Below are 25,030 nucleotides of genomic sequence, written 5' to 3'. Positions count from 1 at the left end.
AATGAAGATAAATGTGGCTAGCACTCGGCAGATTGCAATAATCTTGCAATGTAAAACTAGCTGCCTGAAATCGACTGGTTCATGTGGTTTTTGACTTATAGTGGTTGTGAAAGCACGTATTCCTGCGAAAGAAATAGAACAGCAGTTGCACTAAATAAGCGCCTCGAGTGCATATCTAGTATGATGTAGTTATAGTCTACCACTCACTGTAAAAAGCGAAGAGAAGAGCAGGACTCCTCGCTTTAGGGAGCAAAGGAACAACAATACATGGTCTTGTCCCACACATGTGTACCGTTCTACGTTGAAATATATATATATATATATATATATATATATATATATATATATATATATATATATATGCTTGTTGCTATTTCTTGCAATAACAATAAAGGATAACGTTCTCGGATAAGTGTGGCTAAATATAAATACTTTTGCATCCTTAATGACCAAATAGCTCTAATCAAAGCAAATACATGGCTGTGCTTTCTCCCATATGAAGGAGTAGGCTGCTCTTCTGTAGGCATCGTGCAGTAACTCTGGCTGCAGCTTTCTGTCTCTCTCCTTTCGTTTTCTTTCCTAGCACTCATTTCCTTACCCCACGTGCAGGGTAGCGAACTGGAAAATTTCCCCGGGGTTAACTTTTCTACCGTTCTCGCTTACCAGACCGTCCCCCCTCACCGCATCTCTCTTGCTCTTAGCTTCCCACACGAATCACGGTGGAACATAGATTGTTCCTTGGGTACCGCTGACGTAGAACGGCGGTCGCACTGAGTGAGACGCATACTACGAGTATATTCCAATACATTAGTGCGCATGGCTCCAGTTACTGCTTTTACGTCTTGCTTATGTTGATCGCAACCGACGAGGTCAAGATAATTAGCGGGACACCGTTTGTTCTTGATTACGGAAGTGGTCTAGACGGCCTGCGGATGGTCCGAGGAGCGTATAATTCCGCATATTATGCAAGAGCCGCGAGTAGGGCTGTCGAAAGGAGCCTCCGGGAGTAGCAGCAAATAGTCATGACCTGCGATAAGTCACGCGTTGCCTAGCACAGAGAACGGAAGGTGATCCAGTCCCCGAAAAAAAAAAATGCCGACCTGAAGCCACTTAAGCAGAGTCGGAACCCAACGACATTACGGCGCTCCTTCTCAGCCGTTAGCAATGATGAAGGATCATCTGACAGATAGAATAAGATGACGAAAACTGATGCGTTAGCAACGCGTAGACATAAATAATAACATTGTCGTCATAAACATCGACACTGTTAGTGCAAGTTCTCAGTGCTTATTGATTCAACGGCCACACGCTCGTTGAGTCACTGACGAACATTAAAACACACAAACACGAGTCGGTGGCGTGGCATAAAGCTGATCACCGCTGTGAACACGCATTGTAGCGTCCTACTCGGATCAAGTTCATCCGACGAAATCGGCCGTATTTCGCAACGTTTCGATCGATCGGATGGCTGCCACTTACAAGAGCTCTGCTGTACTAAGATGCGAGGCCCCATATTTTTTTTGTATTGCGTAACCAACCCCCCACGTTAAGAGATTGTGATGGAAAAACCAAAAACAAAAGCGGTTGGTTTTGTTGTGGTGTCCCGCACCAACTGAAACCATGCTACCACTGCCTGTATGTGACAGGACGACAAACCAACGTGAAATAGAAATCCATTTCTTCGTTGTGCCATCACTGGGAGAGGTGGGCGATATTTTTTCGGCAGGACGCATCTGACAGCCGGACGACGCCACCGGACGTTTGGTCAAGCAAGCCTGCTCAGAATGCCTTGATAGTTTTTGCTGCTTGCGAGAACTTCGTGTTGCCTTTTGGCATAGAGTAAAGTGCGCCATTAACACCATGTCGGCTGTTCTTTCTCTTTCATCGTGGCAGCTTGGTGGTGAAACTTCAAAGCAGGATGCCGTTAAAGGAGAAAGAAAAATACATATTGACGCTTCTGGACACGTACGAGATGTGATATCTCAGCTTCGCTTTCTTTCCGTTATTTTTTTTTTCTGACGCGCGTGCTTGATTTTAGCTTGGAAATGTTCGCTTCTACGTTCCGGACGCTGATTACATCACCTATTCGCGTCCTTGAATGCGCGGCCTCTTTGTGTTGTGCTGTCGTCCAAAAGAGTAAACGGACAACGGCTTAGTTGGCCGGAGCGGCTGCGGGGCCATACCGGGGCGCTGCTATATCGCTCTTCGCGCTGACGGCGAGAGTGCCCCGAGTGACGCTAGACTCCACCCTCACTCTTACGCGGGGCCTCGTCACGCTTGGTAGATTTCTAGGGCACCATTCGGTTGCTCTGCTGCTGACAATCCCGACGGAGGGGACCGTGCATCGCCGGTAGTCCAGCGCATGGCGCTGTCGCGTAGTAGCGGGCGGCCGCAGTGCATCAAACCGCGGCACTCAGAAGAAACGAAGAGCCATTCTGATTGTTGTTTTGCTTAGATTCACGTTATCTTTCATGTTAGTGCATGTCGCCGGCGTCCACCGCAGCTCGATTTTAGGTAACGTCACGCAAGTAGCCGTAAGGGCGGCTACAGTGACGCCCACTCTTTCACGCCGGGGAGATAAGTTACGGAGTAGGATGGGCTGCGTGGACGTCCGAAGATATATAGTGGCGGCGCTCTGTGACTCGATGCCAAGGCGAGTAAGCCGAGTCATGGCGGTCGACGGCAACATTTCATCGCACTGAGGACCCTTACAAACCATGTAGTGCTTCCATGAATAAACTTTCACGACTGACTAGCTTTTCCTATTCGTCTTCCCAATCACCTCTTCTTGGCGGTACTCTTGTAAAGAGAGTTTCATAACGGCCTACGTATTGCAGTAGCTAATTAAAGCACTTTTGAGAGGCCTCGCTGATACATATAATAAACCCACTGCAGCTGGAGAAAATCCTGGAAAAGTGATCTCGACAGAGAAGTCGAGCCCGCAGTAAAGCTTTGCGCCTGTAACTTATCTCGTCGGTGTGAAAGAGTGCGCGGCACCGTAGCCGTCATTGCGGCTACTTGCGTTATGTTGCCTAAAATCGAGCAGCGGTTGACAGCAGGGACATACACTAATATGAAATATGAACATTGGCAAAAGAACAATCAGAACGGGTCTTCGTTCCTTCTCAGTGCCGGGGTTTGATGCCCCGCGGCCATCCGCAACTCTGCGACAGTAGCTGTGCGACAGCGCCATGTGCTAGACTGCTGGAGATGCACGGTCCTCTTCGTCGCGACCGTCTGCAGCAGAGCAACCGAGCGGCGCACTAGAAATTTATCAAGCGTGACAAGGCCCCGCGTGAGAGTGAGGGCGAAGTCTGGCGTCACTGGAAGCACTCTCGCCATCAGCGCGGAGTGAGATAGCAGCGCCCCGGTGTGGCCCCGCCGCCGCTCCGGCCACCTAAGCAGTGGTCCCTTTACTTCTGTGGCCGACAGTATACCTAAGTGAAGGTAGTGCACCCGTACGAGACTGTCGCTACAATGCCTTGACGAAAGGGAATGCAAAAATGACAAAATGCATCGAATGACACGCGCCGGTTTATCACCGAGGTTGTCGTCCAAAATAGATTTGCACGCTTGCGTGCCTCCAACTTCGTACACACGGTCAATAACGTGAAAAAGTAAAAAAAAAAGAAGCAATATACCTTGGACGGTCTTGCATTATGTTTCTACGTAAACGCATTTATGCCATGACTCGGTTTCGACAGCACTATAAAAGTTATTCCTTATTCAGTCTAGTCATTCCTACGAATGCGCTCCGCGTTGCGTTTAGCTCACATGAGTCTCATATTTTTTTTGACATTTATTAAAACAGACATTGTTTGAAAATGCTGTCTCTTTCATTTTTTCTGTCCTTTTCGCCCCTTTTTCCTCATCCTTAAGTGTAGGGTACAGCAAAACGGACGTGCGCCTGGTTAACTTGCCTGCTCTTCCTTGCTACTTGAAATAGCTCCTGACATCAATTTCGCAGCTGTTCGAGATTATGGGAGGGGAAAAGAAGACATGGGGTATGCCAGTACAGGCAACGTTGAAATTGTATAGGGCACTTTTTCTGGCGTTTTAAGATTCAGCTTGTCAGTACCAACCTACACTTGCAGGACAATTCTTCGTGATCTACAGTATATTCAAGCTTGGGCTCTCAGGGTTTCTCTTGGTTTGCTAATGTGCATGTCAAGAGCGGGAACTACTCGAAGTCGCCTGGTACCTACCAATAAGAAAGCACACAGCCGTGGAGGTGCTGATAATCTACATGATGCACTTTGCCCAAGCCCGCTCCCACCATCTTGCAACACTATCATCAGAAAAGCCGCAGGCATGGCTTCCATCAGCCTTCCATTAGGCTTCCCTACAGCAACTAAGCCATTGATTGCTCCTTGGTCTTTGGTTCAATCTGTAGAGCCCTCGCGTCACTTTACCAGAAATCAGTAAAAAATCTGAGCTGTCCTCTTGTGTGTGTGACCTCGTCTATCGGCAAGGTTATGGAGCATGCACTCCTTCCCCGCATAAACTCTCATCTCAAAGACACGTCCGCATATCCCCACTCCATCATCGGCTTTAGAGCGCATCTCTCAACCAAGGACGCCATGCTCCAACTCAAGTATCAAATCCTCGATGACACATCCCAACACGAAAAGGCGATCATGGGCCTCGATCTCGAGCGCGCCTTCGATAATGTCTCGCACTCTATCCTCGAACACATCTCCGTCCTCAACCTTGGAAATCGCACCTACAACTACGTACGAGACTTTCTATCCAACTGACGGGCATTTCTCTCGGTTGGAGACATTAAATCGGAGAAATTCACTCTCGGATGCGCGGGAACACCACAAGGCTCTGTCATTTCCCCAATGTTGTTCAATTTGGTCATGCACGGATTAGCACCAGAACTACAGAAGCTCAACGGCTTACAACATGCCATCTATGCCTACGACATTACCATCTGGACTACGAGAATATTGAAACCACTCTGCAAGAAGCCTTCGATGCCATAAAAATTATCTTCAAGGCACGAGACTTCGATGTTCCCCCGACAAGTCAGAGCTCCTTCTATACCACCCCACGCTCCGTGGACGCCCACCACTAGGATATATGGACAAACGCCACTACGAGGAAATCCAACTCCACATGAAGGTTGGTGGAACCATACCCGTGGTTTCCACCATCCGGGTCCTCGGCATGACCATCGAAGCCAACGGCGCCAACTCAACGGCTATATCCAAGATCCTCTGACAGACGGCCAATACGTCGCGGCGGCTAAAACGGATGACCAACCGGCGACAGGGCATGAAAGAACAAGCCTCATCCGCCTTGTTCACTCGTTCGTTATCTGTCACATCACGTAGGCCGCCGCCTTCCTTCCGTGCTCGCTCCCTCTCCCTGTATATATATATATATATATATATATATATATATATATATATATATATATATATATATAAACATGTGTTTATGTGTGTGTGTGTGTGTGTGCGTGTGCGTGTGCGTGTGCGTGTGTGTGTGTGTTTGTGTGTGTGTGTGTGTGTGTGTGTGTGTGTGTGTGTGTGTGTGTGCGTGCTGCGTTGTTCTTCGCCTGTTCTTTCATTTTCTTGTGTGCTTTGCAGTTTATAAGCTTCTGTTCATTAGTTCAAAAACTTGTAAACTGCTGAAAACACCAGTTCGAATCGCGCGTACTTCGGACACAACAAAAAATACTGTCACGGCCGAAGAGAACGTCACGTGCATCGTAAAAAGATTCTGCTTGAGAATGGTTACTTGGGTTTTACGTGCGCAAACCACGATGTGATTGTGAGGCACGCTGTAGTGGTGGACTGCGGATTAATTTTGACCACGAAGCGATCTCTACCGTGCCCCCAACGCACACGACACGGGCGTTTTTACATATCGCCCTCATCGAAATGCGGCCGCTGCGGTCGGGATTTAATCCCGCGACCTCGTGCATAGCAGCGCAACATCCTAGCCGCTAAGCCACCGCGACGGGTGAGTGTGTGTGTGTGTGTGTGTGTGTGTGTGTGTGTGTGTGTGTGTGTGTGTGTGTGTGTGTGTGTGTGTGTTTGAGTATGTAGAGGTGCCCGACATGAGATTAATCGTGTTGCAGTGGCAGTAATTGAGTTGAGAGCCTCTAGAATTTGTTAGGTATGCTGATTTTTTTTATTAATGTAGAACCTTTCTTGTGGGTAAGGGCTCTTCTTGGGCCTTTCTTGAGAAATGTAAATTACCTCATGATAAAAAATAGGGCCTCTGCTATTTATTTATCACGAAAATTATTTGCAAAAGAAATAATTTTACTAATGGGCGCAATCTGTGTTATTTCGCTAAAATGTTCAAATTTGCGAAAAGACATTGACTAATAATACGCAAGAACTCATCTTTGAACAAGGCAGGGTAAACAAGATTGAACAAATTTGTTTAGTAGCATGCGACTTGTGATTCAAAAGAAGAATTTAATACCGTTTTCTGGAACGCGACAAAATAACGTGGGTCCACTTTGTTCCAGGATCGCACTTTGTTTATAATTATTAATTGTTTGCTTCAGGGAGGAAGCATCGCTCGCTAAAGTGCTTGCAAAGCATAACGTAGTATTCTGACTCGATGAAGAAGAAGCCACTGACGTTCTCCTTCAATATAACCTGCACGATGCATAATGAATGGCTGATGATGCCTGGTGCATGCAGATGAGCAGCTAAACGAGCATGCAAATTTCACGCTACTGCCCGCTTGCCCCACGGTTATTTTCATTGTACTGTATATTATAGCAAGTCCTAGGAAATATGTCGATCGCCAGGCTTTTACTTTATATGCACATATTTTATGATATGCGCAACTTCATTTTGTACATGTTATCAATGACATCAGAGAGGCAGAGAAAGAAAGCATTTTAAATGCTTGGAGGCCAGTCATACGCATCTTCAGTGCTGTAGTGTACAGCTAATGTCAACTGGTATTTTAGGCTGTGAACGTGCATGCGTGCCTGTGTCTGTATTCCCTTCCTATATTTGTTCTTTATTGTTTCGCTTCTTATCATGGAACCACAAAACACGCTTGGTCTCGCGAAAGTTTAATATATTGTGGGAGACCAGAATTCTGTCCAGAACAGTTTCCACAATATAGCTACCATAATGTCGGCGTGACCTCTTCACAAGGAGTGAGTGGCGTTATGCACAGGGGCAAGGTATTTCTCCAAGCATCTTTTAAAGTTCCAAACAACAGACTAGGTTCAAATGCTCACCCCTCTGTGACAAAAAGTAAAGCGACGTTGTAGGCGACGGGCACGACTCATCGCAGTATTTCTCCATTCATGTCTCAAGGGCCATCTCGAATGTTTTTGAGGCAAATAAAAGAAAAAAAAGGTGAAAAAATATCAAAAATTATTACCTGAACCGGGACAGCATGCTGAGAGCTTCATTTTGTTTAAATCTTAAAGTTTTTAGAGCAGAAAGAATATTTTTTTCAGTTTCGCTTTAGCCTGTTATGAACCCGCTTGTAAGCTTTAGGAGTAAGTTCTGAAGCAAGGAGTGTTAAGTATTTGAAGGGGTGTTAAGGTAAAACGCCGTTAACTTAAGGAATTTTCGAAACACCATGCCTTTCTCCTTGTACCATTGGAGATGCTCGCAAGTATACGTTATTACCATACGATATTTTATAACACATTGCAGGAACAAGCAAGTCGGTCATCGGACTATCAGCAATGGATTTGTGGGCTGCATCGTATATTCCAGCTAGACATATGAAAGGTTTTATATATGTAGTTCTTTCGAATAAACTTCATCTAAAAGTCAGTGCACTGTCTTGTTAGTTGCTTCTTTCGTGCTTTTTCTTCGGCGCTGTTTCATCATGTTACCACGGCAACTCGCCCAGCTGTCCGTACAATTCTAATGTATACAAAATATGTAACCAATAGCGTTATGCTACTGGGAAAGCTATAAGATTTCGAAAAGAAAACAGCAGAAGTCGTTCAAGTCAGGAAGTGTACATATTAGCTTAGCTGAAAAAAAAAAACGGAGATTTGCGCTGGATGAGTGAAAATATCTAAATATTGGTGTATTTGAACTTTCTACCTAATGCAAGTATGTGTATACATTTCTACATTGCATTTATTCGTTGATTTTGACGTTAGAAAGTTAGACTTGCTGCAAAGGCGATGCCGCATAGCCGAGACACCTGGTTTTGTTTCGACAACTGCGACTGCCAGGAGTCAATCAGACATTTCTTCTGAAAGTGTCCCCGTTACAGCGTGGCAACAAAAGTGCTCGTGACCACGCACGAAAAACAGGACGATCGCCCTCTGGCGGAGGATAAAGTCCGAGGACACTGGTCTACACGGGTTTCGGCCCTCAAGGCCTTAAATGCGCTGCTTAGATACCTAAGTACTTGTGGTTTGTGCGACCGACTTTCAAAGTTGTAGCGCGGTATTGCATGATTTTTTTTTTACCGCGACGCTGTTTATGCAGACCCTGTGCGGTCATTGTTGGACTTCGCTAAATAGGGGCCACGATACCTAGCGGGGATGGAAAAGAAGAGGTCAACAAGGGGAAAGGGGTTGGAGTGACCCTTTTCCCCCTGTGAGAATGCTATCTTATACGAGAATCTTATATGGTTGTCACACGGTGCATTTTCGGTGATTGAGCCCGATCGTCATCAAATTTATCGATGGCGGATTCCACCCTGCCGCGAGAGAAGGGAATGTTATGTTGGCTGTTTGCGGCCAACGAACAGTGGGAGGTGGTAGACTGTAGTTGGCGTTCGGCATGAGAGAATCATGCGTACGGTTTGAACATCGCGCTTCCGTGGGTGTTGCGTCAGCGGTTCGATCCCACCGTCTGTGCGCTGTGCTCAGCGATTGAAACGCGATACTAGAAGCGCGTGGCTGCGGGCACTTCTTGCTCCAGGAAGAAGTGCCGGCAGCCACGTTAATCGTCAAACCAATCCAACTAATCGTCAAAATGATCACAGCGCCCGCATCTGCACTGGTAGGCCTTGCGCCCATTATACGGAGCTTTGTATTAGTGGTTCCGCACATTCCATACCAGGTACAACTATGGGAAGACCACGAGTAGTGCGTAATCTTGAGGAAGAAGCCGCCTACCACGAGCGTCAGCGTGAGTTGTCTCATGAACGGGCTCGTCGTCGTAGGGCCTGCCTCACGCGCAAAAAAAACGAAAAAAGAAAAAAAAGGGCGCTGGGAGAACTGAAAAAAAGAAAGCACTCCTAAAGCACACGAAAGCGAGAATGAGGTGAAAGAATGGCGAAACAAAAGATTTACTATATAGACTGCTTACGAAGTTTGACTTGCATGATTTAACACTCCGTGTAACTAACACAGCTTCGCTGTTCGACCACCTTTACGGACTGGAAGGGGTGGTGAATTTTTCCTGCTAATTTTTATTTCTTCTATATATTTTTTTATTCCGTTCACCCATTTGCCCAGCGCAGAATAACCAGCCTGTGCTTACACTGGCTAACCACTGTGTCCTCTCTCTCTTTTTTTTCTCCTCTGATCTCGTACTCCTGGAGTGGTTTTACCATGTACTGAAATTTCAGTGCACAGTTGTCCCTGAATTACGGCCGTTATGATACGCAGCTTTCGACGAAAAAAAAATTTATCCAAAGTGTGATTCTGCGATCCAGGCACATAAAGAAAGAAAAACACAATTTCCTGAATAGCTGGGAACATTCTACTCTGTGACCAGACTAAGAATTCAGTATACGTTCCGCTTACAAAAACACATTGAAACTTCCCACTGTGCTTCCGCGGAACAAAACCTGGTTCCTGAGGGACGCCGATTTTGAAAGAACATTGTTGTCGCCGTCATGCCGTAACGGCAACTAGTGAACGAATTTCGCTTAATCGGACGGCGGTGTACTTGTCACTACCATGTTAAGCTGTCATCGAATATTTGGAGACACAAAGTCAACAAAGAACGAGTGCTGCGAGGTCTCCGGTGCGGAGGTTGTACTGAATCCTTTATCGTCCTGATAGAGCACGATGGGTAATGACGGACGCCGTAGCGGAGGGCTTAGGATTAAGTTCGACAAACTGGGCTTATTTAACGTGCACCTAGATCAAAGTACACGATGATTCTTATATTTCGCCTACACCCTAACGGGACTCGAGCCTTCAACCTCGTGCTCAGCAGAAGTACGCCGTAGCCCCTCAACCACCGCAGGGAAGTCTGCGGTATCCTTGCCGTAAGTCCAACGAATGCGAGTGTCATTATCATCATCAGGTCTATTTATGTCAATTGTCAGGACGAAGGCTTCTCTCAGGGAATCTCCAATTGCCCTTGTATGGCGCCAGTTGACCTAATCTATCAGGGTATCGGAGTAAAGAAGAAAAAAAATACATAGGCACGCTCGACTCACCGATCACCTTGAGGTTGATCACGGTGTTGACGGAGCGCGCTTTGCGGAAGTCCACGCGGCAGCGGTACTCGCCGGCGTCCTCTTCCTCGACGGGGTCGAGCTGCAGGAAGGCGGGCCGGTTCATCATGTTGAAGTAGGCCCTGGCGCCCAGCTCGCTCACGGCCGACTGGCGCGCCTGGTCCACGTGGCCGCGCCGGGCGTCCAGGGTGTAGATGGGCGCGGGGCCTTCGTCCTTGTACCACAGCACCAGCGCCACCGTGTCGTCCGCAGACGGCGGAGTGATGTCGCACGGCAGCGCCACTTTTCCCCGGATCACGGCCGTGTACAGAATGGACGCTGTGCGAAAGAGAGGTGGAAGGAAAAGGGATGAAGACCGATCAGTCGGCGAATAGAGCATTTTAACATTCAATACGAGAAAGTGGATGACAGACGCAGTTACTTAAACCTCCTTCTGCGACAAAATTCTGAAGAGTACGCAATCAATCAATCAATCAATCAATCAATCAATCAATCAATCAATCAATCAATCAATCAATCAATCAATCAATCAATCAATCAATCAATCAATCAATCAATCAATCAATCAATCAATCAATCAAGTGAAGTTCAGCTAAAAAAATAGCGACACTTATTGGTGGACCTAGCCTACGCCGTGATGCATTTCTAAGGATGCGTTACTTGTCTCCGTAAGAAATTTTCCTGATATTGACATGAATAAATAGAAGAAAATGTTAGAGTTCAAAAAAGGCTGTAGCCAGTGTTTGACTTTTGGAGAAACATGTATATCTCGAGCAAAACTTTAGAGACTTGTTGTGCCATGAATTATTTTTTTCCCTGCCTGGGCCTGCCCTTTAACATCAGTGGTCCAGCCTGTGTGTGTGTGTTCGACCAATGCAACATATTGCAGCAATTTCCCCTTTCGGAATTGTGCTAGAAAAAAAAAAATGCTTCCTTTTTTTTGTTGCCTACGTTGTGGTCTACACAGTTTCGCTCGAGTCTGTTCATAACATTTTTCACTTAACCTTTTTCTACTGCTCTCATTTTGCGAGTATTTTTGCGTGTTTTCGGGAGGCGCCGCTTCCGAGACCTTCGGCGATGGAAGCGGAGTCAGCTAGACGTCCGGAGGAGACCGACGTCACAGCGTCGAGCGCTCCGAGGAAGCGCAATCACCTGATGAGCAGCGACACAGGCAGCGAGGACACCTTGCTGTACTACTCTGCTTCCGAAGAAGATCTGTCGGATGACGGCGACTACCTGACCGTTGTGAGGAAAAAAGGAAAGAGGAGAATCGTCACTGCCTCCTCGTCTTCAACAAGGACGACGGCGGCAGCAGAGGCTTGTAACATCAGCGGGAATGACCGCGCCGACGAAGCCGCCCGATCTGCACATGAAAGTGGTCAACGCGTCTTCATTCCGCTTTCGCGAACAGACGCTGCGGCTGAGCTGCGATTGATGTCCCATGAGTGTACTTTGCCCCTGTGGGACACAAATGTTTTCACCATGTGTCGGTAGCGTTCGTTGTCTCCGGACATACGGATGCACCTCCCACCTGGATTACCACGACGTGAACAAACCATGCTCTACCGTCTGTGGCTAGGCGTTGCCTTTACAAACTCATATGCTTTCCTCATAGGAATGGCCAACAGCCCCACGTGCGACATGTGCAACATCGACGAGACGCTCGCACACATTATCTGTGTCTGCCCGCGATACAGTGCTGAGAGACAAGTGATGTGCAGAGTACTGGACCAGTTGGACAATCGCCCACTTTCAGAACTCAAAGCTTTAGGCCAATGCTCCCAAAGAACATCCGCGTTGAAGGCCTTAGTCGCGCTATTAAGGTTCTTGCGGTCTACGGGGCTTCACGACAGACTCTAAGAATGCCGCCCCCTACCGCTATGTAGTGTAGGCGCTTTGTTCGTGCTTGTCTCGCTTTCTTTCTATTTCCCCCTTCCACTCTGTTTCTCTTTTTATCCCCCCTAACCCTTCCCCCTGCGCAGGGTAGCCAACCGGAACTACCTCTGGTTAACCTCCCTGCCTTTCTCTGCATTATCTTCTCTCTCTCTCTCTCTCTCACTTAACCAAACTCTATTACACTTTTTACTTTTCACGCAGAAGCGAATACAGTCATGTCGTTTCCTCGGACCCGCATCGACATACAAATGCGAGTCAAACAGATATGAACGAACACCGCACACAAGCTCTTTGGGAGTCATTTTTTTTATTCTTGGCTTGACGCCGGCAAGTTTATTTGCCTACTTTCCTCGACAAACAGAATCTATATTACTTTGCCCAACTTAACCTATCTTGTTATAACTTGCATTGCAACTTCGAATGCAGAAACTTAGTGCTGTCAGTTGAAAAGTGTGACCAACTGCGACGTGCGTGGGATCACATAAGTCAAGACAACTAAAAGACGTCGCTGGTGGCCTTTCCGTAGCATCTTTTAACCATTTCAATCAATAAACAGCAAGTGAGACGCTAGATGGCATTCTGGGTATGGTCAGACATGTATCACCACGTCGAGACGACCCCATAGAACGAAAATAGAGTAGCGGCGCATATACATGTTTCATGAAAGTAGCAGGAGCACGATTTCGCAAAAGGCCTTTGCACAACGCTAGTTGAAGAATTGCTTGCTGCGTTGGCTCGAAGTGGATCAATTTCACATCGTGGAGGCCGTGGAAGGTCACCCTGTTCAATTTTTAAACCACCGTAAATAACATCTCGTACCATTCTTGACATATAAGAGTTGCGCAAGCCTCGCTCTAAAATAGAAGACGTGCCCGAACAGCCTAGAATCATACGCTTTAGGAAGTTGAGAAACCGTCCATGATTGAGTGGCTCTTGTGTTCGCTGAACGCCGAGCTTGCTTGACCAATCCCGCCAAGCATGAAATGGACCGTAAGCAATGTATCCACGTGGCCACTTGGTTATTCTCAGTGGATCACGGTGTTTCGTTAAAGAAATCGTTTTAGCTGGTTCGTACAATTTCCTTTCCTTGGAATCGGCATCTAATTATTTCAGGATTACAAGAGGAGAGATAACAACGAATATGAAATACGTACCATAAAGAGAGAGGCAGAGAGAGTAGACAGTAGTATGGCTTACGATTCGACAATGATATCCTGGCTCGTCTTATTAATAATAAGAAGAGCATGGATAAATGAGCAAGCCACGTAATTAGCAGGTCATATAACCGGCGGCCCGTTAGAATAGCAAAGTACCAAGCCAAGGAAGATGCAGCAGTCGGTGTATTGATATCAAGAGAATGTTCTGTGCGCCTAAAGGGTTGTTTTAGTCGACACCTGGCATGGGTAATTGTACATACCCAGGAGAGAGCTTTATACTTGAATAGTGTTAACTAGATTAATGCTAATAATAACAATATTCATTTTTAAACCATATATGAAGAAATGTCAGATAAACAAGAGTTAATTTTTTCAGGCGACAGGAAACAGGAAATATTCTGGTGGCTTCTTACCAGTTTATATTTCCTTATCCAATCCGCTTCAAGGCCCTAAAGAATCACGTTTCAGACATGTGACAATATCAGCTTTACTATCTGAGGCAATCCACGATCGTCCACAATAAACTAAAGCGCTGCTAATGCAAGCTAAGTCAGTCACGGTTAGTATAGGCTGAAAAACTGAATTTTACTGCATTTGATGGAGCCTCTGGTAGCGCTAAAGGCAGTAGAAAATTGCAATGGTTTATGTTTTTTAATTCTTTTCCCAATTAACATATATATTTATATGATGTTCACGTGCTTTCGTCGTGCGATTTCGCGTACTGAATCACTGAAAGTATCTAATCACAGCTAAGGCGAAGCTTTCTTTGTCAACCCTGCCGGGCTTTACTGACCGTGGCTGTTGCTCTCTTAACAAGAAACACATAGTTAAAAACTTAAAATAAAGAAAAAGAAAGCAAGTAATTACGTTCCCGTCAGTGGGACAGAAACTTGATTCCCCAGCACAGAAGCCCAATGCTGCAAACATAAGCAAAAAAATCAAAATAAAGTAAAAAAGAATATCACCTACGGTTACAATGCTCCCTAACGCGAAATTTGAGCTGTGGCCAAATTTCGCGTTAGGGAGTATTTTGCATCCATTCGCATTCACATTTCGCATTTCATTTCGCGATACATCGGCTGGTGCGGACAACCTGTCTCGTGCGGCGCGTTACGAACGGAGCGAAGTGTGGCGCGACGGCCTCGCTAATTGAGAGATCTTGAGAAGCAGTGCGTGGGTGACGCGCGGGTGCGATTCACAGCAGCCGCCGCAGACAGACCTCCCAGACGACGCGCGCTACTTTGGCGCCATCTCGTAGCCATCGTCGCCGTAATGCGCGTCTGGCGCGGCACTAAGTATTTCTTATCACGCTTTCGCAATACCCTCCTCCTCCGCTTCGCACCTCCTGCTTCCGCTGCATTCTCCTCTTTAACTTTCATCCTCGCGATCTCTCCCCTCTCGCCGCTTTTTTTCCCTTTCCGCTGTGCTCCGCGTTCGCTCTTTCATATCCGCGGAGCTCGCTCGCTCGGTTGAGGGCCGTTTATAGTCCGACGTAACGCGCGCGCGCGCGCGCGCTCGCGCACGCTACGTTACGTTGGCGAAAACAACTCCTTCTATAGTCCGACGCACTGCAGCGCCGACGTAACCGGCGGCTTCCAGCGCGCACCGACGGGCCCGGCGCAAATTTGGCTCCTGCTCCATTCGCACGCCGGCGCCGCCGGCGCCGCCGACTGCGTCGACCCACAATGCATTGCGCGCGAAGAAAAAGGCGCCAACACAACTCCGCAGACGGCTTTTGCGGACGGCGCGCAACTTGGCGAAATCTCTGCGCATGCTCCGAAGATAGCAGCCGACGGCGCGCGCGTTGAAGTATAGAGGGGATGGCATCTCGGCTGGCGCAGCGCAACTGACGTAGCGTGACTGACTGCGAACGACGCTCGCCCGCGCGCCGATAACGTCGGACTATAAACGGGCCTTTACGCAGGGAACGCCGAAGCTCGACCCAGGAATGGGCGCCTAACAGCCTGCGCTCTAAAAAGGACAGAGAGAGAGAAAGAGAGTGAGAGAGAGAGAGAGGAGAAAGGGGAGAGGCAGGGAGGTTAACCAGAGGGGAAGACCCAGTTTGCTACCCTACGCTGGGGATAGAGGGGAGGGGGAGGTAAAGTGATATCGCATGTGTACTTCTAACCCACCAACACCTACTAGCTCTTTGAGATGATGGCTGCGTGTGTCGCATTGGACCTAGCCCGGTTGCGCGAGAGCACAAGCGTGCGCGTTAGGTTACGCCATAGACGCACGAATGAAATGAGAAAATGTGTAGCGTTCGATTAAGCGCCTAATGAAAGCTTTGCTTCACATATATTCCAAGAAGAGCATTCAGTCTGCATAATAATTTTCAGCTATTCGTTTTATTTTTTTGTGCGAAAGCATCGAATGAATTATTGAGTGAAAAAGCCGACGCCTGTAGCAACGAAACGGCTAAATTCCCACTGGCTGCGAAGCCATATCACGTGCGCGCCTCGACGGAGCAGAGTGGGCGAAAGGGGACACCCACTACCGCGCTGGCGTGCCAGGTGTTGCCAACTTCCGGAACGCAAATGCTGGCTTCTGTTTCGAGGAACATATGCGCTCCAAGCGGTTGCCGGACGTATTATTTTTTATTTCTCTTTTTGTGCATTTCAAATCGGGCGAAGCGCGGGAAGTGGTTGTCTTCTTGCGTCCGTGGAGCTTACCTCCGCTCACCCTTGCCACTTCGCTCAGCGATTTCACAAGTCGGATCACACTTGGCCATCTGCTTAGCTTGAAGTTGAAGATTATTCAAAACAGGAAAAATACACAGGGAATATTGTACAGGACATCCAAATCGCTAGTTCAAGGCTAGTTGGAATCCATGCTAGTTATTATTCACAATCATAGCGGCAATACGAGAAAATATAAATAAATAATATATTCATCAATATTCATATATAAACAAAATGCAGGATACGTGTAATAGCTACTAGAAACCTGCAGAAAGGAATTTGTATTTAGTAATTATACACTGCAAGTAAAAAAGCAAATATGTACACCAGTGAGATAATAGTAGTGAATGATAATTGGATTTCAATGATATTGAAAAAAATTTGCTTGTTTAACTTCCGATGGCAAGCTGTTCCACAGGAGTGCTCCAGTGCTGTTTAACCTCCTCCTTCTATATACATTATGCATTCTTGGCATGAGAAAATTTCGCTTAAGTGCGGTGCGTGTATTGCTTCTGGAATGTAAAAAAATTGATAAATTCGAACGACAGTTAGTGGTTATGCTATTATGAATACTCAATGTAGTTTTAAAATTCAGTAATAAATTAAAAGGCAGTATATTTAAACTTTGAAACAGCGGCATTGATTTAGCATTGTAATCCGAAAAAGTCATAAATCGCAAGGCCCTTTTCTGAAGAAGTTCAATAAGTTCTACATATGAAACGTACGTGTTACCCTAAGATGCAGTACAGTAGGATAGATGGCTATGGAATGGGCTAAAGTAAATTGCTCTCAGAGTGGCAGTGTCGAAGTATTAACGGCATTTGTACAGCATAAAACAAGCTTTGCTTAAGTTTTCGCACAGCAATGCAATGTGAGGCTTCTAATTAAGATGCTCATCTAGCGTGACACCCAAGTACTGACATGAACTCACCCGCTCAAATACATTGTGGTTTAGAGAAAGCGAATGACATTCTATTAGTGGTGCTTTCCACGAAGAAGTAAAGAGAATACGTATATTTAGTTTTCCTGGTATTCAGAGTTAGCTTATTTGACGCCAACCACTGGTTAACACTTCAAAGTTTATTATTAGCCACTTGAAATGTTTTGTGTCCTCCCAATTGTGAAGATCGGAAAGATAAGGCAGAGAAGCTTCCTCAGGCGTGCTACCAACGGAAGACGCAGGAAACCAAATTCAACCAAGCATCAGACGAAGATGGTTAAATCGAGGCATCACATGTGTTGAGTGGCTCTGTGGTGTTCTAACTTCTGCGAAACTTTTCAGGATTCATAATGACAGCAGATATGCACAAATATTTCACTTTATTTTCGGAGCAGGTATTCATTATGCATGTATAAACCAGTTCTGTGCAAGCCTCAGTAGACTTACATAGGAGCAGTGTCGCTCGACCCATTCATCATGACGGCAGCCCATCTGCTGTCGGTGAAATACTTGTAAGGTATGTGCACCTGTCTATTATGGCATGAACTTACGACAGCCTTCCAGAAGTCTTTCAAGGCGGCGAGCGAAGCTTATTAGCAGGAGCTACAAAACTTCTTTTTGCCTTCAAGAAAGGTAATACACAAGACTTTAATTCATTTACCCAAATCATTTGCACAAAGTAGGTATCTTATCTTTAACTACGTGGATCAGGTTTTTTAGCCACCACATCAGTTAATCTAACTTGGCTATTTAAATTATAATAATATAAAGGTATCAGGTGGCTCACAATGAGAAAAAAATGTATGTTCTAAGGCTGACATGCCTGCTCGCAAGGGTTCATTGTTTTGTCGAGCATTGGATCTGGTTGAACAAGTAGGTAGTTCCCCGACGGGGTTGAGTTAGCCTAGCGAAGAGAGACAAAACACGGAGCGATAGATTACGAAATGAATCACATCGACTCACTTGGTATGTGAACGGTTCTCATGGTATTTCTTCTGCCGCCGATGAATGTGGATTCTGCGACGCTTTGCCGCACACTCCCGAGCGAGTCCAGTAGAATAAAACTACGTGAAATACGCTTTCTCTGGTCTCCCACGCACCCATTTTGCATTAGCATGAAGATAGCGGCAAGACAGCTTCAATGAAAGTTTCAAATGAGGACGTGTAGCTAGCTGGGTCCATTGCATATGTGCCCGGACTGAGCCGAACATTGTCGGTCGTGTACGCAGCGCGATGCCAGAGAATGTTACTATGCCGCGAAAGGCTTCACCGGTGTTTCAGCTGGTGAAATTTTGCCATACTAAACAAGCCGAGTTTCATTTTTAGCATTCGATTATGTTTTCGGTGAACCAATTCTTGCAACGTCCTAAAGTTCTTCTTAAGAACAGCACATGTCCTTTCGTCCAAGGACTGCGCAGACCATAACGATTCATGTGATTGTTTATAAAAACGAGGCAGCGCAGGTGTTATCACTGTAAATACATATCAGTACATATCACTGTAAATATATATCGTGCTGTCATATCAATAAATATCGTATCGACCAATATATGTGAAAGTCCTTTCCTTTTCGAGTTTGCGGTGGAGGCCCGAACAACGTCGGGGAAGTGCGTGGCAATTCTGCAGCAGCAACGAGTATTGACAGAGCACCCGTCATCCCGAGCGCTTGCTCCCATCCGGAACACCAATCACTGCTTCGGCACCTCCGTGACCCCCTCCACGCGATGCATTCAGCGCATGATCGGAACAGTAACAAATCTCGTTCGGGAGAAAAACACAGTCAGTGCCTCTCGGGCCTCAGGCGAGCGGGTCACGTGCCCAACCCGCAAGCCTTCAGCAGCTGGACGAGTTCGGGAGGAGGCCTAGCGAGCCTCCTATTCATGAGCACGGCTCGCGCTTGAAGGACAATCGCATAAACAGAGCTGCCGCTAGCTTACGAAAGGTGGGAACAGTATGAGTGAAAGGAGGGCGGTGACGTTGGAGGGGGAGGGAAAGGTGCGGAATTGGGCGTTGGAGTTGTACGAAAGCAGTGCAGCAGGTCGAGGAGAAAAGCGGAAGGGTGGCCAGCAATCTCTGGAGAGCCGCTCTTTTTGCCGCTGCCGGACTGGCCGGGGTAAACAGATACCTCGGTCTTTCCATCCAGTTCTGGAGTGAGGAAGGAGATGGCAAAAGCACGCATGGAGAAGGCGTGCGGAAGAGAAAAATAAATATCAAGAAGGGCACTACGTTCTTCCGCTTGCCTGTCGGCACACGCACACAAAACACATGCGCCACCGGTCTCAACGCGCCATGAAAGCGCGAGCGAACAGGCTATGCCCACTCACGCCACTTTTGCCTGCCGGGCCCGAATGCGAGGAACGCCGATGCAAACATAACCGCCACGCCACGTCGCCTGTGTGCTTCGCTGGGTCGAGGCCGAGGCGGGATGAAGCGAACCTCGGCATGCTGTTCGGCTAGTTCCACGCCGCGTATGGAGCGAGGCGGGAGAGAAAGGAAGGTGCGGGGAGGAGGTTCGAGTAGCGTTGCATGCTGCGTTCTTATCCTCTATCTCTCGTTTTCTTTTCGTTTTTTTTTTCCTTTTTCGGAAGGGTTAGACGCGAAGCCGGGATGGAGCTAGCGCAGCTGTACAGTAGCGCGCGCTACCACTTTGCGCAGATGAGTCGTGTTTGTTATGGCCCTGGTTGGTTGCGCGGTCCCAATAAACAAAGGCGCGCTTCCTGAAAGGGGGTCGCGCCCAGCTCTTGCCAAGCGCACGCTCGCACTTGTTCCGCATTTTCCCTCTCGACACACATTCCCCACCTCGCTGTCACGGAGCGATGCTCACGCCGGTGATGGATAATGGAAGCGAGAAAGCATATGGCCAGGCCAGTGGGATGCCGAAATATTCTCGCGGGACTTTGAAACGGGCATCAGCCGAAAAAAAAAGGTAAGATAGGGTACTTGACATGAATCTGCTTTCCTTAACCGTTTATCACCACTCTTCGAACTCTTCTTGTGATGCAGCTATATAGGGTTCTTGACATTCCATTTGCCATTGCAAACACTAGCTTACGCACTTGAACTGTGAACAAGCGTCTGCGAACGATCTTACTACACTTCAGCAGTCGAAGCGGATGCGATAAAATTGCGATACAAGCTCCTTGAATAGTATTAGTTCTTTCTTTACTTCATGAGTGCGCCTGAGGTAAACATTTGAATGGAATCCAACAGCGTAAAAGACAGTATAGTGTAGACGACAGACGCAGCACCAATCAGCTTAGTTCATAACACTCCTAAACATTTGGAGCCCATGAATTGACTTCTTGTACTTTTATTCCGGCAATACATAACGTTGGACTGCTATATCTATATGGTCGCCTGTTCGATTGAACTTATTCAAGGTGAGTTCAACATACACAGACAAAAATATGCAGCTCAAGAATGACTTAAACATCCGCCCAAAGGCACTTCTTTATTTCCCGAAAGCCTGCATGTCTGGTAATAAAAGATTTATGAGAGAAACAGGCCACAACTGGGCATTCTATATTCACCGAGATTCTCGGTTCTAGAGACAGGCAGCTGCGGCTCTCTGAGGAGCGATGTCTTGCGCTGGAATGGAGGACGCAAAAGCGAGCGTGGTTTAATATGTATCCCTCTTTCTTTTTCGATTGGGTTCTAGGCGGTGGCCTCAATGTATCGGGTCCGGGCTTCTGGCTTGCCTTATAACCGATGCGATGAGGCCTCGGGCATTGGCAAGCTCTTCGCTCACAGTAGTGGTCGTGGTCCACCGAACACATCAAGAGTAAAAGAACCTTTGCCCCCTCCCCTCCAACCTCCCCTCCCCTTCTTACAAAGTGCGCGTCCGCGCCATTTATCATTTCTGCAGGTGATGCCGTGATCGATACACGCGTATTCAGGTGAGCCTCCACACAGGTATACGTCGATCCCATCACGCCTATGGCGCCCCAAACGTGTTGCCTAATGCTATAGGTGGCGCGTTTGTATCGTATCACAGTGCAGCATGGACACCGTATAGGTGAGAAAGCGAATGCAGTTTGGTGGAAGCTGGAAGGGGGGATGTCTTCCATCATCGTCACGGCTCGTGGCGTCGATTACGAGCCGGCTGGCACGGCCACGAGGGTTATAACACAGGCGCTTCGGCTACGGTGCTCGCAATGTTAGGCGCAGAGGTGACACTCGACGAGTAAGTGAGAACGACGGAGCAAGAAAAACAAGAGTGACACCGATAAAGATCAAGGTAAGGGAAGAAAAGGGAAGAAAAAAAAATGAAGGACGCGAGGAAGGGTTAAGAGGGGAAACGCAAGAGGAATGACACAGGGATGCGAGAGCGATGGGTATTGCGGGGGAAAGAGAAAGCTACTCGCTCGTGAAAAACCACTCAGGAATTCAACCACGCCGGCAAGCGAGCGACTCGTGTGGGGAGAGCGAGATTGGTCGCGGGCGCGCGCGCACGCATGAGCACGGCTTTGCAGAAGAGACTAGAGAGGGCGCTAGGACGAGAATTGCTCGATTCTTAAGTTTATGTTGGCGGTTATTTGTCGTTCAGCTCTTCTTTTTATACACTTGCACTGGAACGATGCCTGTGTCAGGAACGGAAAGAAGGAAGAAATTGCGGGAAGAGAGCGCGAAGCTCGGGGTCAAGAAATTGATACAGGCGTGACATGAATGTAACAAAAAAGAAGACGGAAGACGGGGCCGCGTGGCGAGGAACAAAGATGGAGGATCATAAAGGACGACTTGACGACCGATAAGCGGCGAGAACGGACCGAGCGTCGCCGAAGCTGGACCGCGGCGACGTCGGGCACCCGCGCTCCGAGCCACTGGCGGGAAGGAGATGGCCGTGGTAAGCGTCCCTGTCAAGATTGATGGCTGTCGAAGAGCAGTTTCTTGGCTTGTTGGAGCCGCCGACCTTGCGCCCTCTTCTTCCCACACCATCCAACCCACGATAACCCCGCAGACTCGCACCAGCGAGCGTGAGCTGATAGATCCTGCAATAAGGAAGGCACGCTTGCCTGCACTACCAGAGGCGAGATTCTCTCTCTCTCTCTCTCTCCGTATATATATATATATATATATATATATATATATATATATATATATATATATATATATATATATATATATATATATATATATATATATATATACACGCCGACCAAACTTTACGCTCAAGTCTCTTGCTTCTATTACTTCTTTACTCGTCTCAGCATCTTTGTGGCCCTCTGTCTCCTGGCATTCTTTGTCTTTTGCTTCTCTTTAGACCATTACGCGCATACGCAGTCGCGAACGACGAGCACTTAGAACGATGTCACATGCTGGGTTTTCTTTCTTGAGTGTGGGCGCCGTTTTATCGGGAAGAGAAAGGAAAATATTCCCTATTACCTGCAAGGGTTCAGTAAGACGCCAATATTAAGAGAGAAGTGACATTACTAAAAGAAAAGAAAGGAAACACAGATAGCGCTTGAGCATTCAATGGGAGTGTACAACGACCAAGAATGTTAGAAAAAAGCTGTAACGATAATGGGGCGTTTTTTTTTTTGCTGATACAGAATTTTTAATATCGCCTGTGGCAAATACCATAATTGCAGAACTTGAGCTGGATTACACGAAGCAGCGGGCATTACAAGCGGGCTTGCAAACTCATCGTCTACAATTCGTAAATTGCGATATGTCACAGAAAGTACTTAACGAAACATTTTAATCAGGTAACTATTTTTAATCATGACATTATGCATTTCGATCTCTTGAGAAAATCATGTCAACCTCCTTGAGTAATTCAGCTGAATGACTAAATTATGCTGTCGGCCACAGGCAATTTTAAGATATTGTACGGTCTAAAAAAAGGCACTCTGAATGAAGAAAATAAAGAGGACCACTTCTTCCAATTACTTCTTTGCAAAACAAGATAAAACAAATTATGTGTTGTTTCCCTTATAGAAGCACTGGCTTAGCACGCGAGCTTTAACTGACACGCGGCTTCATTTGGCTGCAGAAATGCTGCCACTATGCTTGAGTTGTGGTCTAAATAGCTAACAGTATACAAAATGATACGTTTTGATACCTTTTCCTTCAAAGAGAAGAAAAAACGAGAATTAGTGTGCGCAACTGTAGACAAAAAGATGAAGAAAAATATATAGTTGAACGACGTTGCGTTTAATCAAAAAGGCGTACGCCATAACAACGCTCGAGAGAAAAGACTTTCATTAGAACTGACATGGCATAATGAAGTAGGGAAAATGCGAGCACGTATTCAGGCAGGAAGTTTCTGTGCCCCGTAATTATATTTCTGTCCGGCAAACTAATTAAACCATTGTCAAGTAGGGCCCTCCCACAAAGAATATCAGGCTGCATGCAGGCTGTCATTATAATGGCCAAATTAGTTCGCCGAGTCTCCATTCACTTAACTTCAGTCAATTAGGCGCGACAGTTATGGCAATTGTTCATTTCGGATCCGTCGAAAACAAAGGCAAACAGACTTCAAGCAAGGAGTGTACTGTTAGCGATCCGTGTCCAAGCCCCGCTCTATTTTAGTCAGAATCGTGCCTACGCTGGGAACAAGTGAGGAACAGTGGGTGACACATGAGTTGCATATAAGCTTAGTCGGAAAATTGAGGGCTTCAGCTTCGGTTTGGCTAGGAACGCTTGGCATCACAGCTTAAAGAAGGCAACTTGAAAGCCTTCGGCATGGCCGTGCAATGGCTTTTGAGTGCCAGTAAGTTAGAGAGAGCACTGGAAAAGAGAGACAGGCGCTCTTTAATGAATACCGGTGTGGTTTGCCTAGCGGCATGCCTAGAGTGCTAGTCCAGATGGGTGTGATGAAGAATAAAATGACGTGCCCAGTGCACGACCCAGGTACACAATATACGCAAACACACCACTCAATGAAACACGACACTCTCCAGGGAAACTCAAAAGTGCTTTGTTTGCACGAGATGCACGGAAAGCGCCAGTCCATGGACCGAGAGCGCATCTCAGCCCAAGGGATGACAGTCTTTGTTGAATGTTCGGTGCAGACATTAAGATCGTCCTTTGTAGTGCAAATATTCTGCAAGTGCAAATTAGGTGGGCTATATCTTCATTCCCTTTGTACGCAGGACGCAGTGGCGATATTATTTGTTTGATTTTAAATAGGAAATATTTGGTGTTTGCGACGTTTAGACAAACTCGGGGTAGACATGCCACAACGCGCATGTTAAGGCCACATGACATGCGAAACTCGCACATAGGATCGTAAGTGCAAATAGGTCCGTGCTACTGTCCCAAGCGATGGTAAGTTGGGTAAGTCTGGTCGTGCGATCATGGACATCTCTCCTAAGGCTTGAAATAAAGCATTAAAACATCCTTTTCGATTAAGTAACAGGCGACGGTTCGATACGCTTTGGAATCATGCGGCTCTTCTTCTGTTATAAGTATTTTTTTGCTTCTAGAGATTGCATTATCAATAACGTTAACCTCCCGGAGTATTTCTTCGTAACGCCTAATTAATGCTAGTTCAGGCCACCCTGCATCGCTGGCCAAGCCCCATGTTATCAGGGAGCATTTCGCTAAACTGCTTTTTGCGCAGCGGACTGGCTGCTAATCTTGCTGTCTGTCATATACAACTCCTAAGCGCAATGCTAACTAGGCAGTTTAGAATACCTTGACGTAAACAACTTAGTCGGAATTTATTTTGAAGCTTGCAGCTGAGGACCTGACATCACTTGACGACCATAAAGCGAACATCATCTCTGTTCCTGCCAACAATTTGGTGAAGCGTGCAATTGTTGCACGAAGCTAACTTTAGTAAATATATTCTATTTTGTACTTCGACAATGAGTGGCTCATTAGCACTCAAATCGGGTCTGAAATCGACCAACCCAGTTGTTATCGTCAAAATATGATCAAAGTTCTCGCGTTACTCGCATTAATTCTACTCTAGAAATACCGCTTTCGGTCGCTAGACGGAAAATGTCGTGGCTCACTCCGTTTCCAAAGTTCTGTTA

At 46.8% G+C, this 25,030-nt stretch overlaps 1 protein-coding gene across 7 annotated transcripts in view; it reads right to left on the bottom strand.

Annotated features, from left to right (window-relative positions):
* LOC135904583 (neural cell adhesion molecule 1-like) overlaps positions 1-25,030 on the bottom strand; it is a 695,421-nt gene that overhangs the window by 111,586 nt on the left and 558,805 nt on the right. For all 7 annotated transcript variants that reach the window (XM_065435438.2, XM_065435437.1, XM_070537287.1 and 4 more), the window contains one exon: positions 10,357-10,692. In XM_065435438.2, the coding sequence (XP_065291510.1) occupies positions 10,357-10,483 (127 nt within the window). In that variant the 5' untranslated portion in view covers positions 10,484-10,692. The remainder of the gene's footprint in view (positions 1-10,356; positions 10,693-25,030) is intronic.

This window comes from Dermacentor albipictus, chromosome 4 (assembly GCF_038994185.2).
Source record: "Dermacentor albipictus isolate Rhodes 1998 colony chromosome 4, USDA_Dalb.pri_finalv2, whole genome shotgun sequence".
Classification (NCBI taxonomy): domain Eukaryota; kingdom Metazoa; phylum Arthropoda; class Arachnida; order Ixodida; family Ixodidae; genus Dermacentor; species Dermacentor albipictus.
Note: the sequence above shows the minus strand (reverse complement) of the source record. Positions and strands in the feature narration are given on the sequence as shown.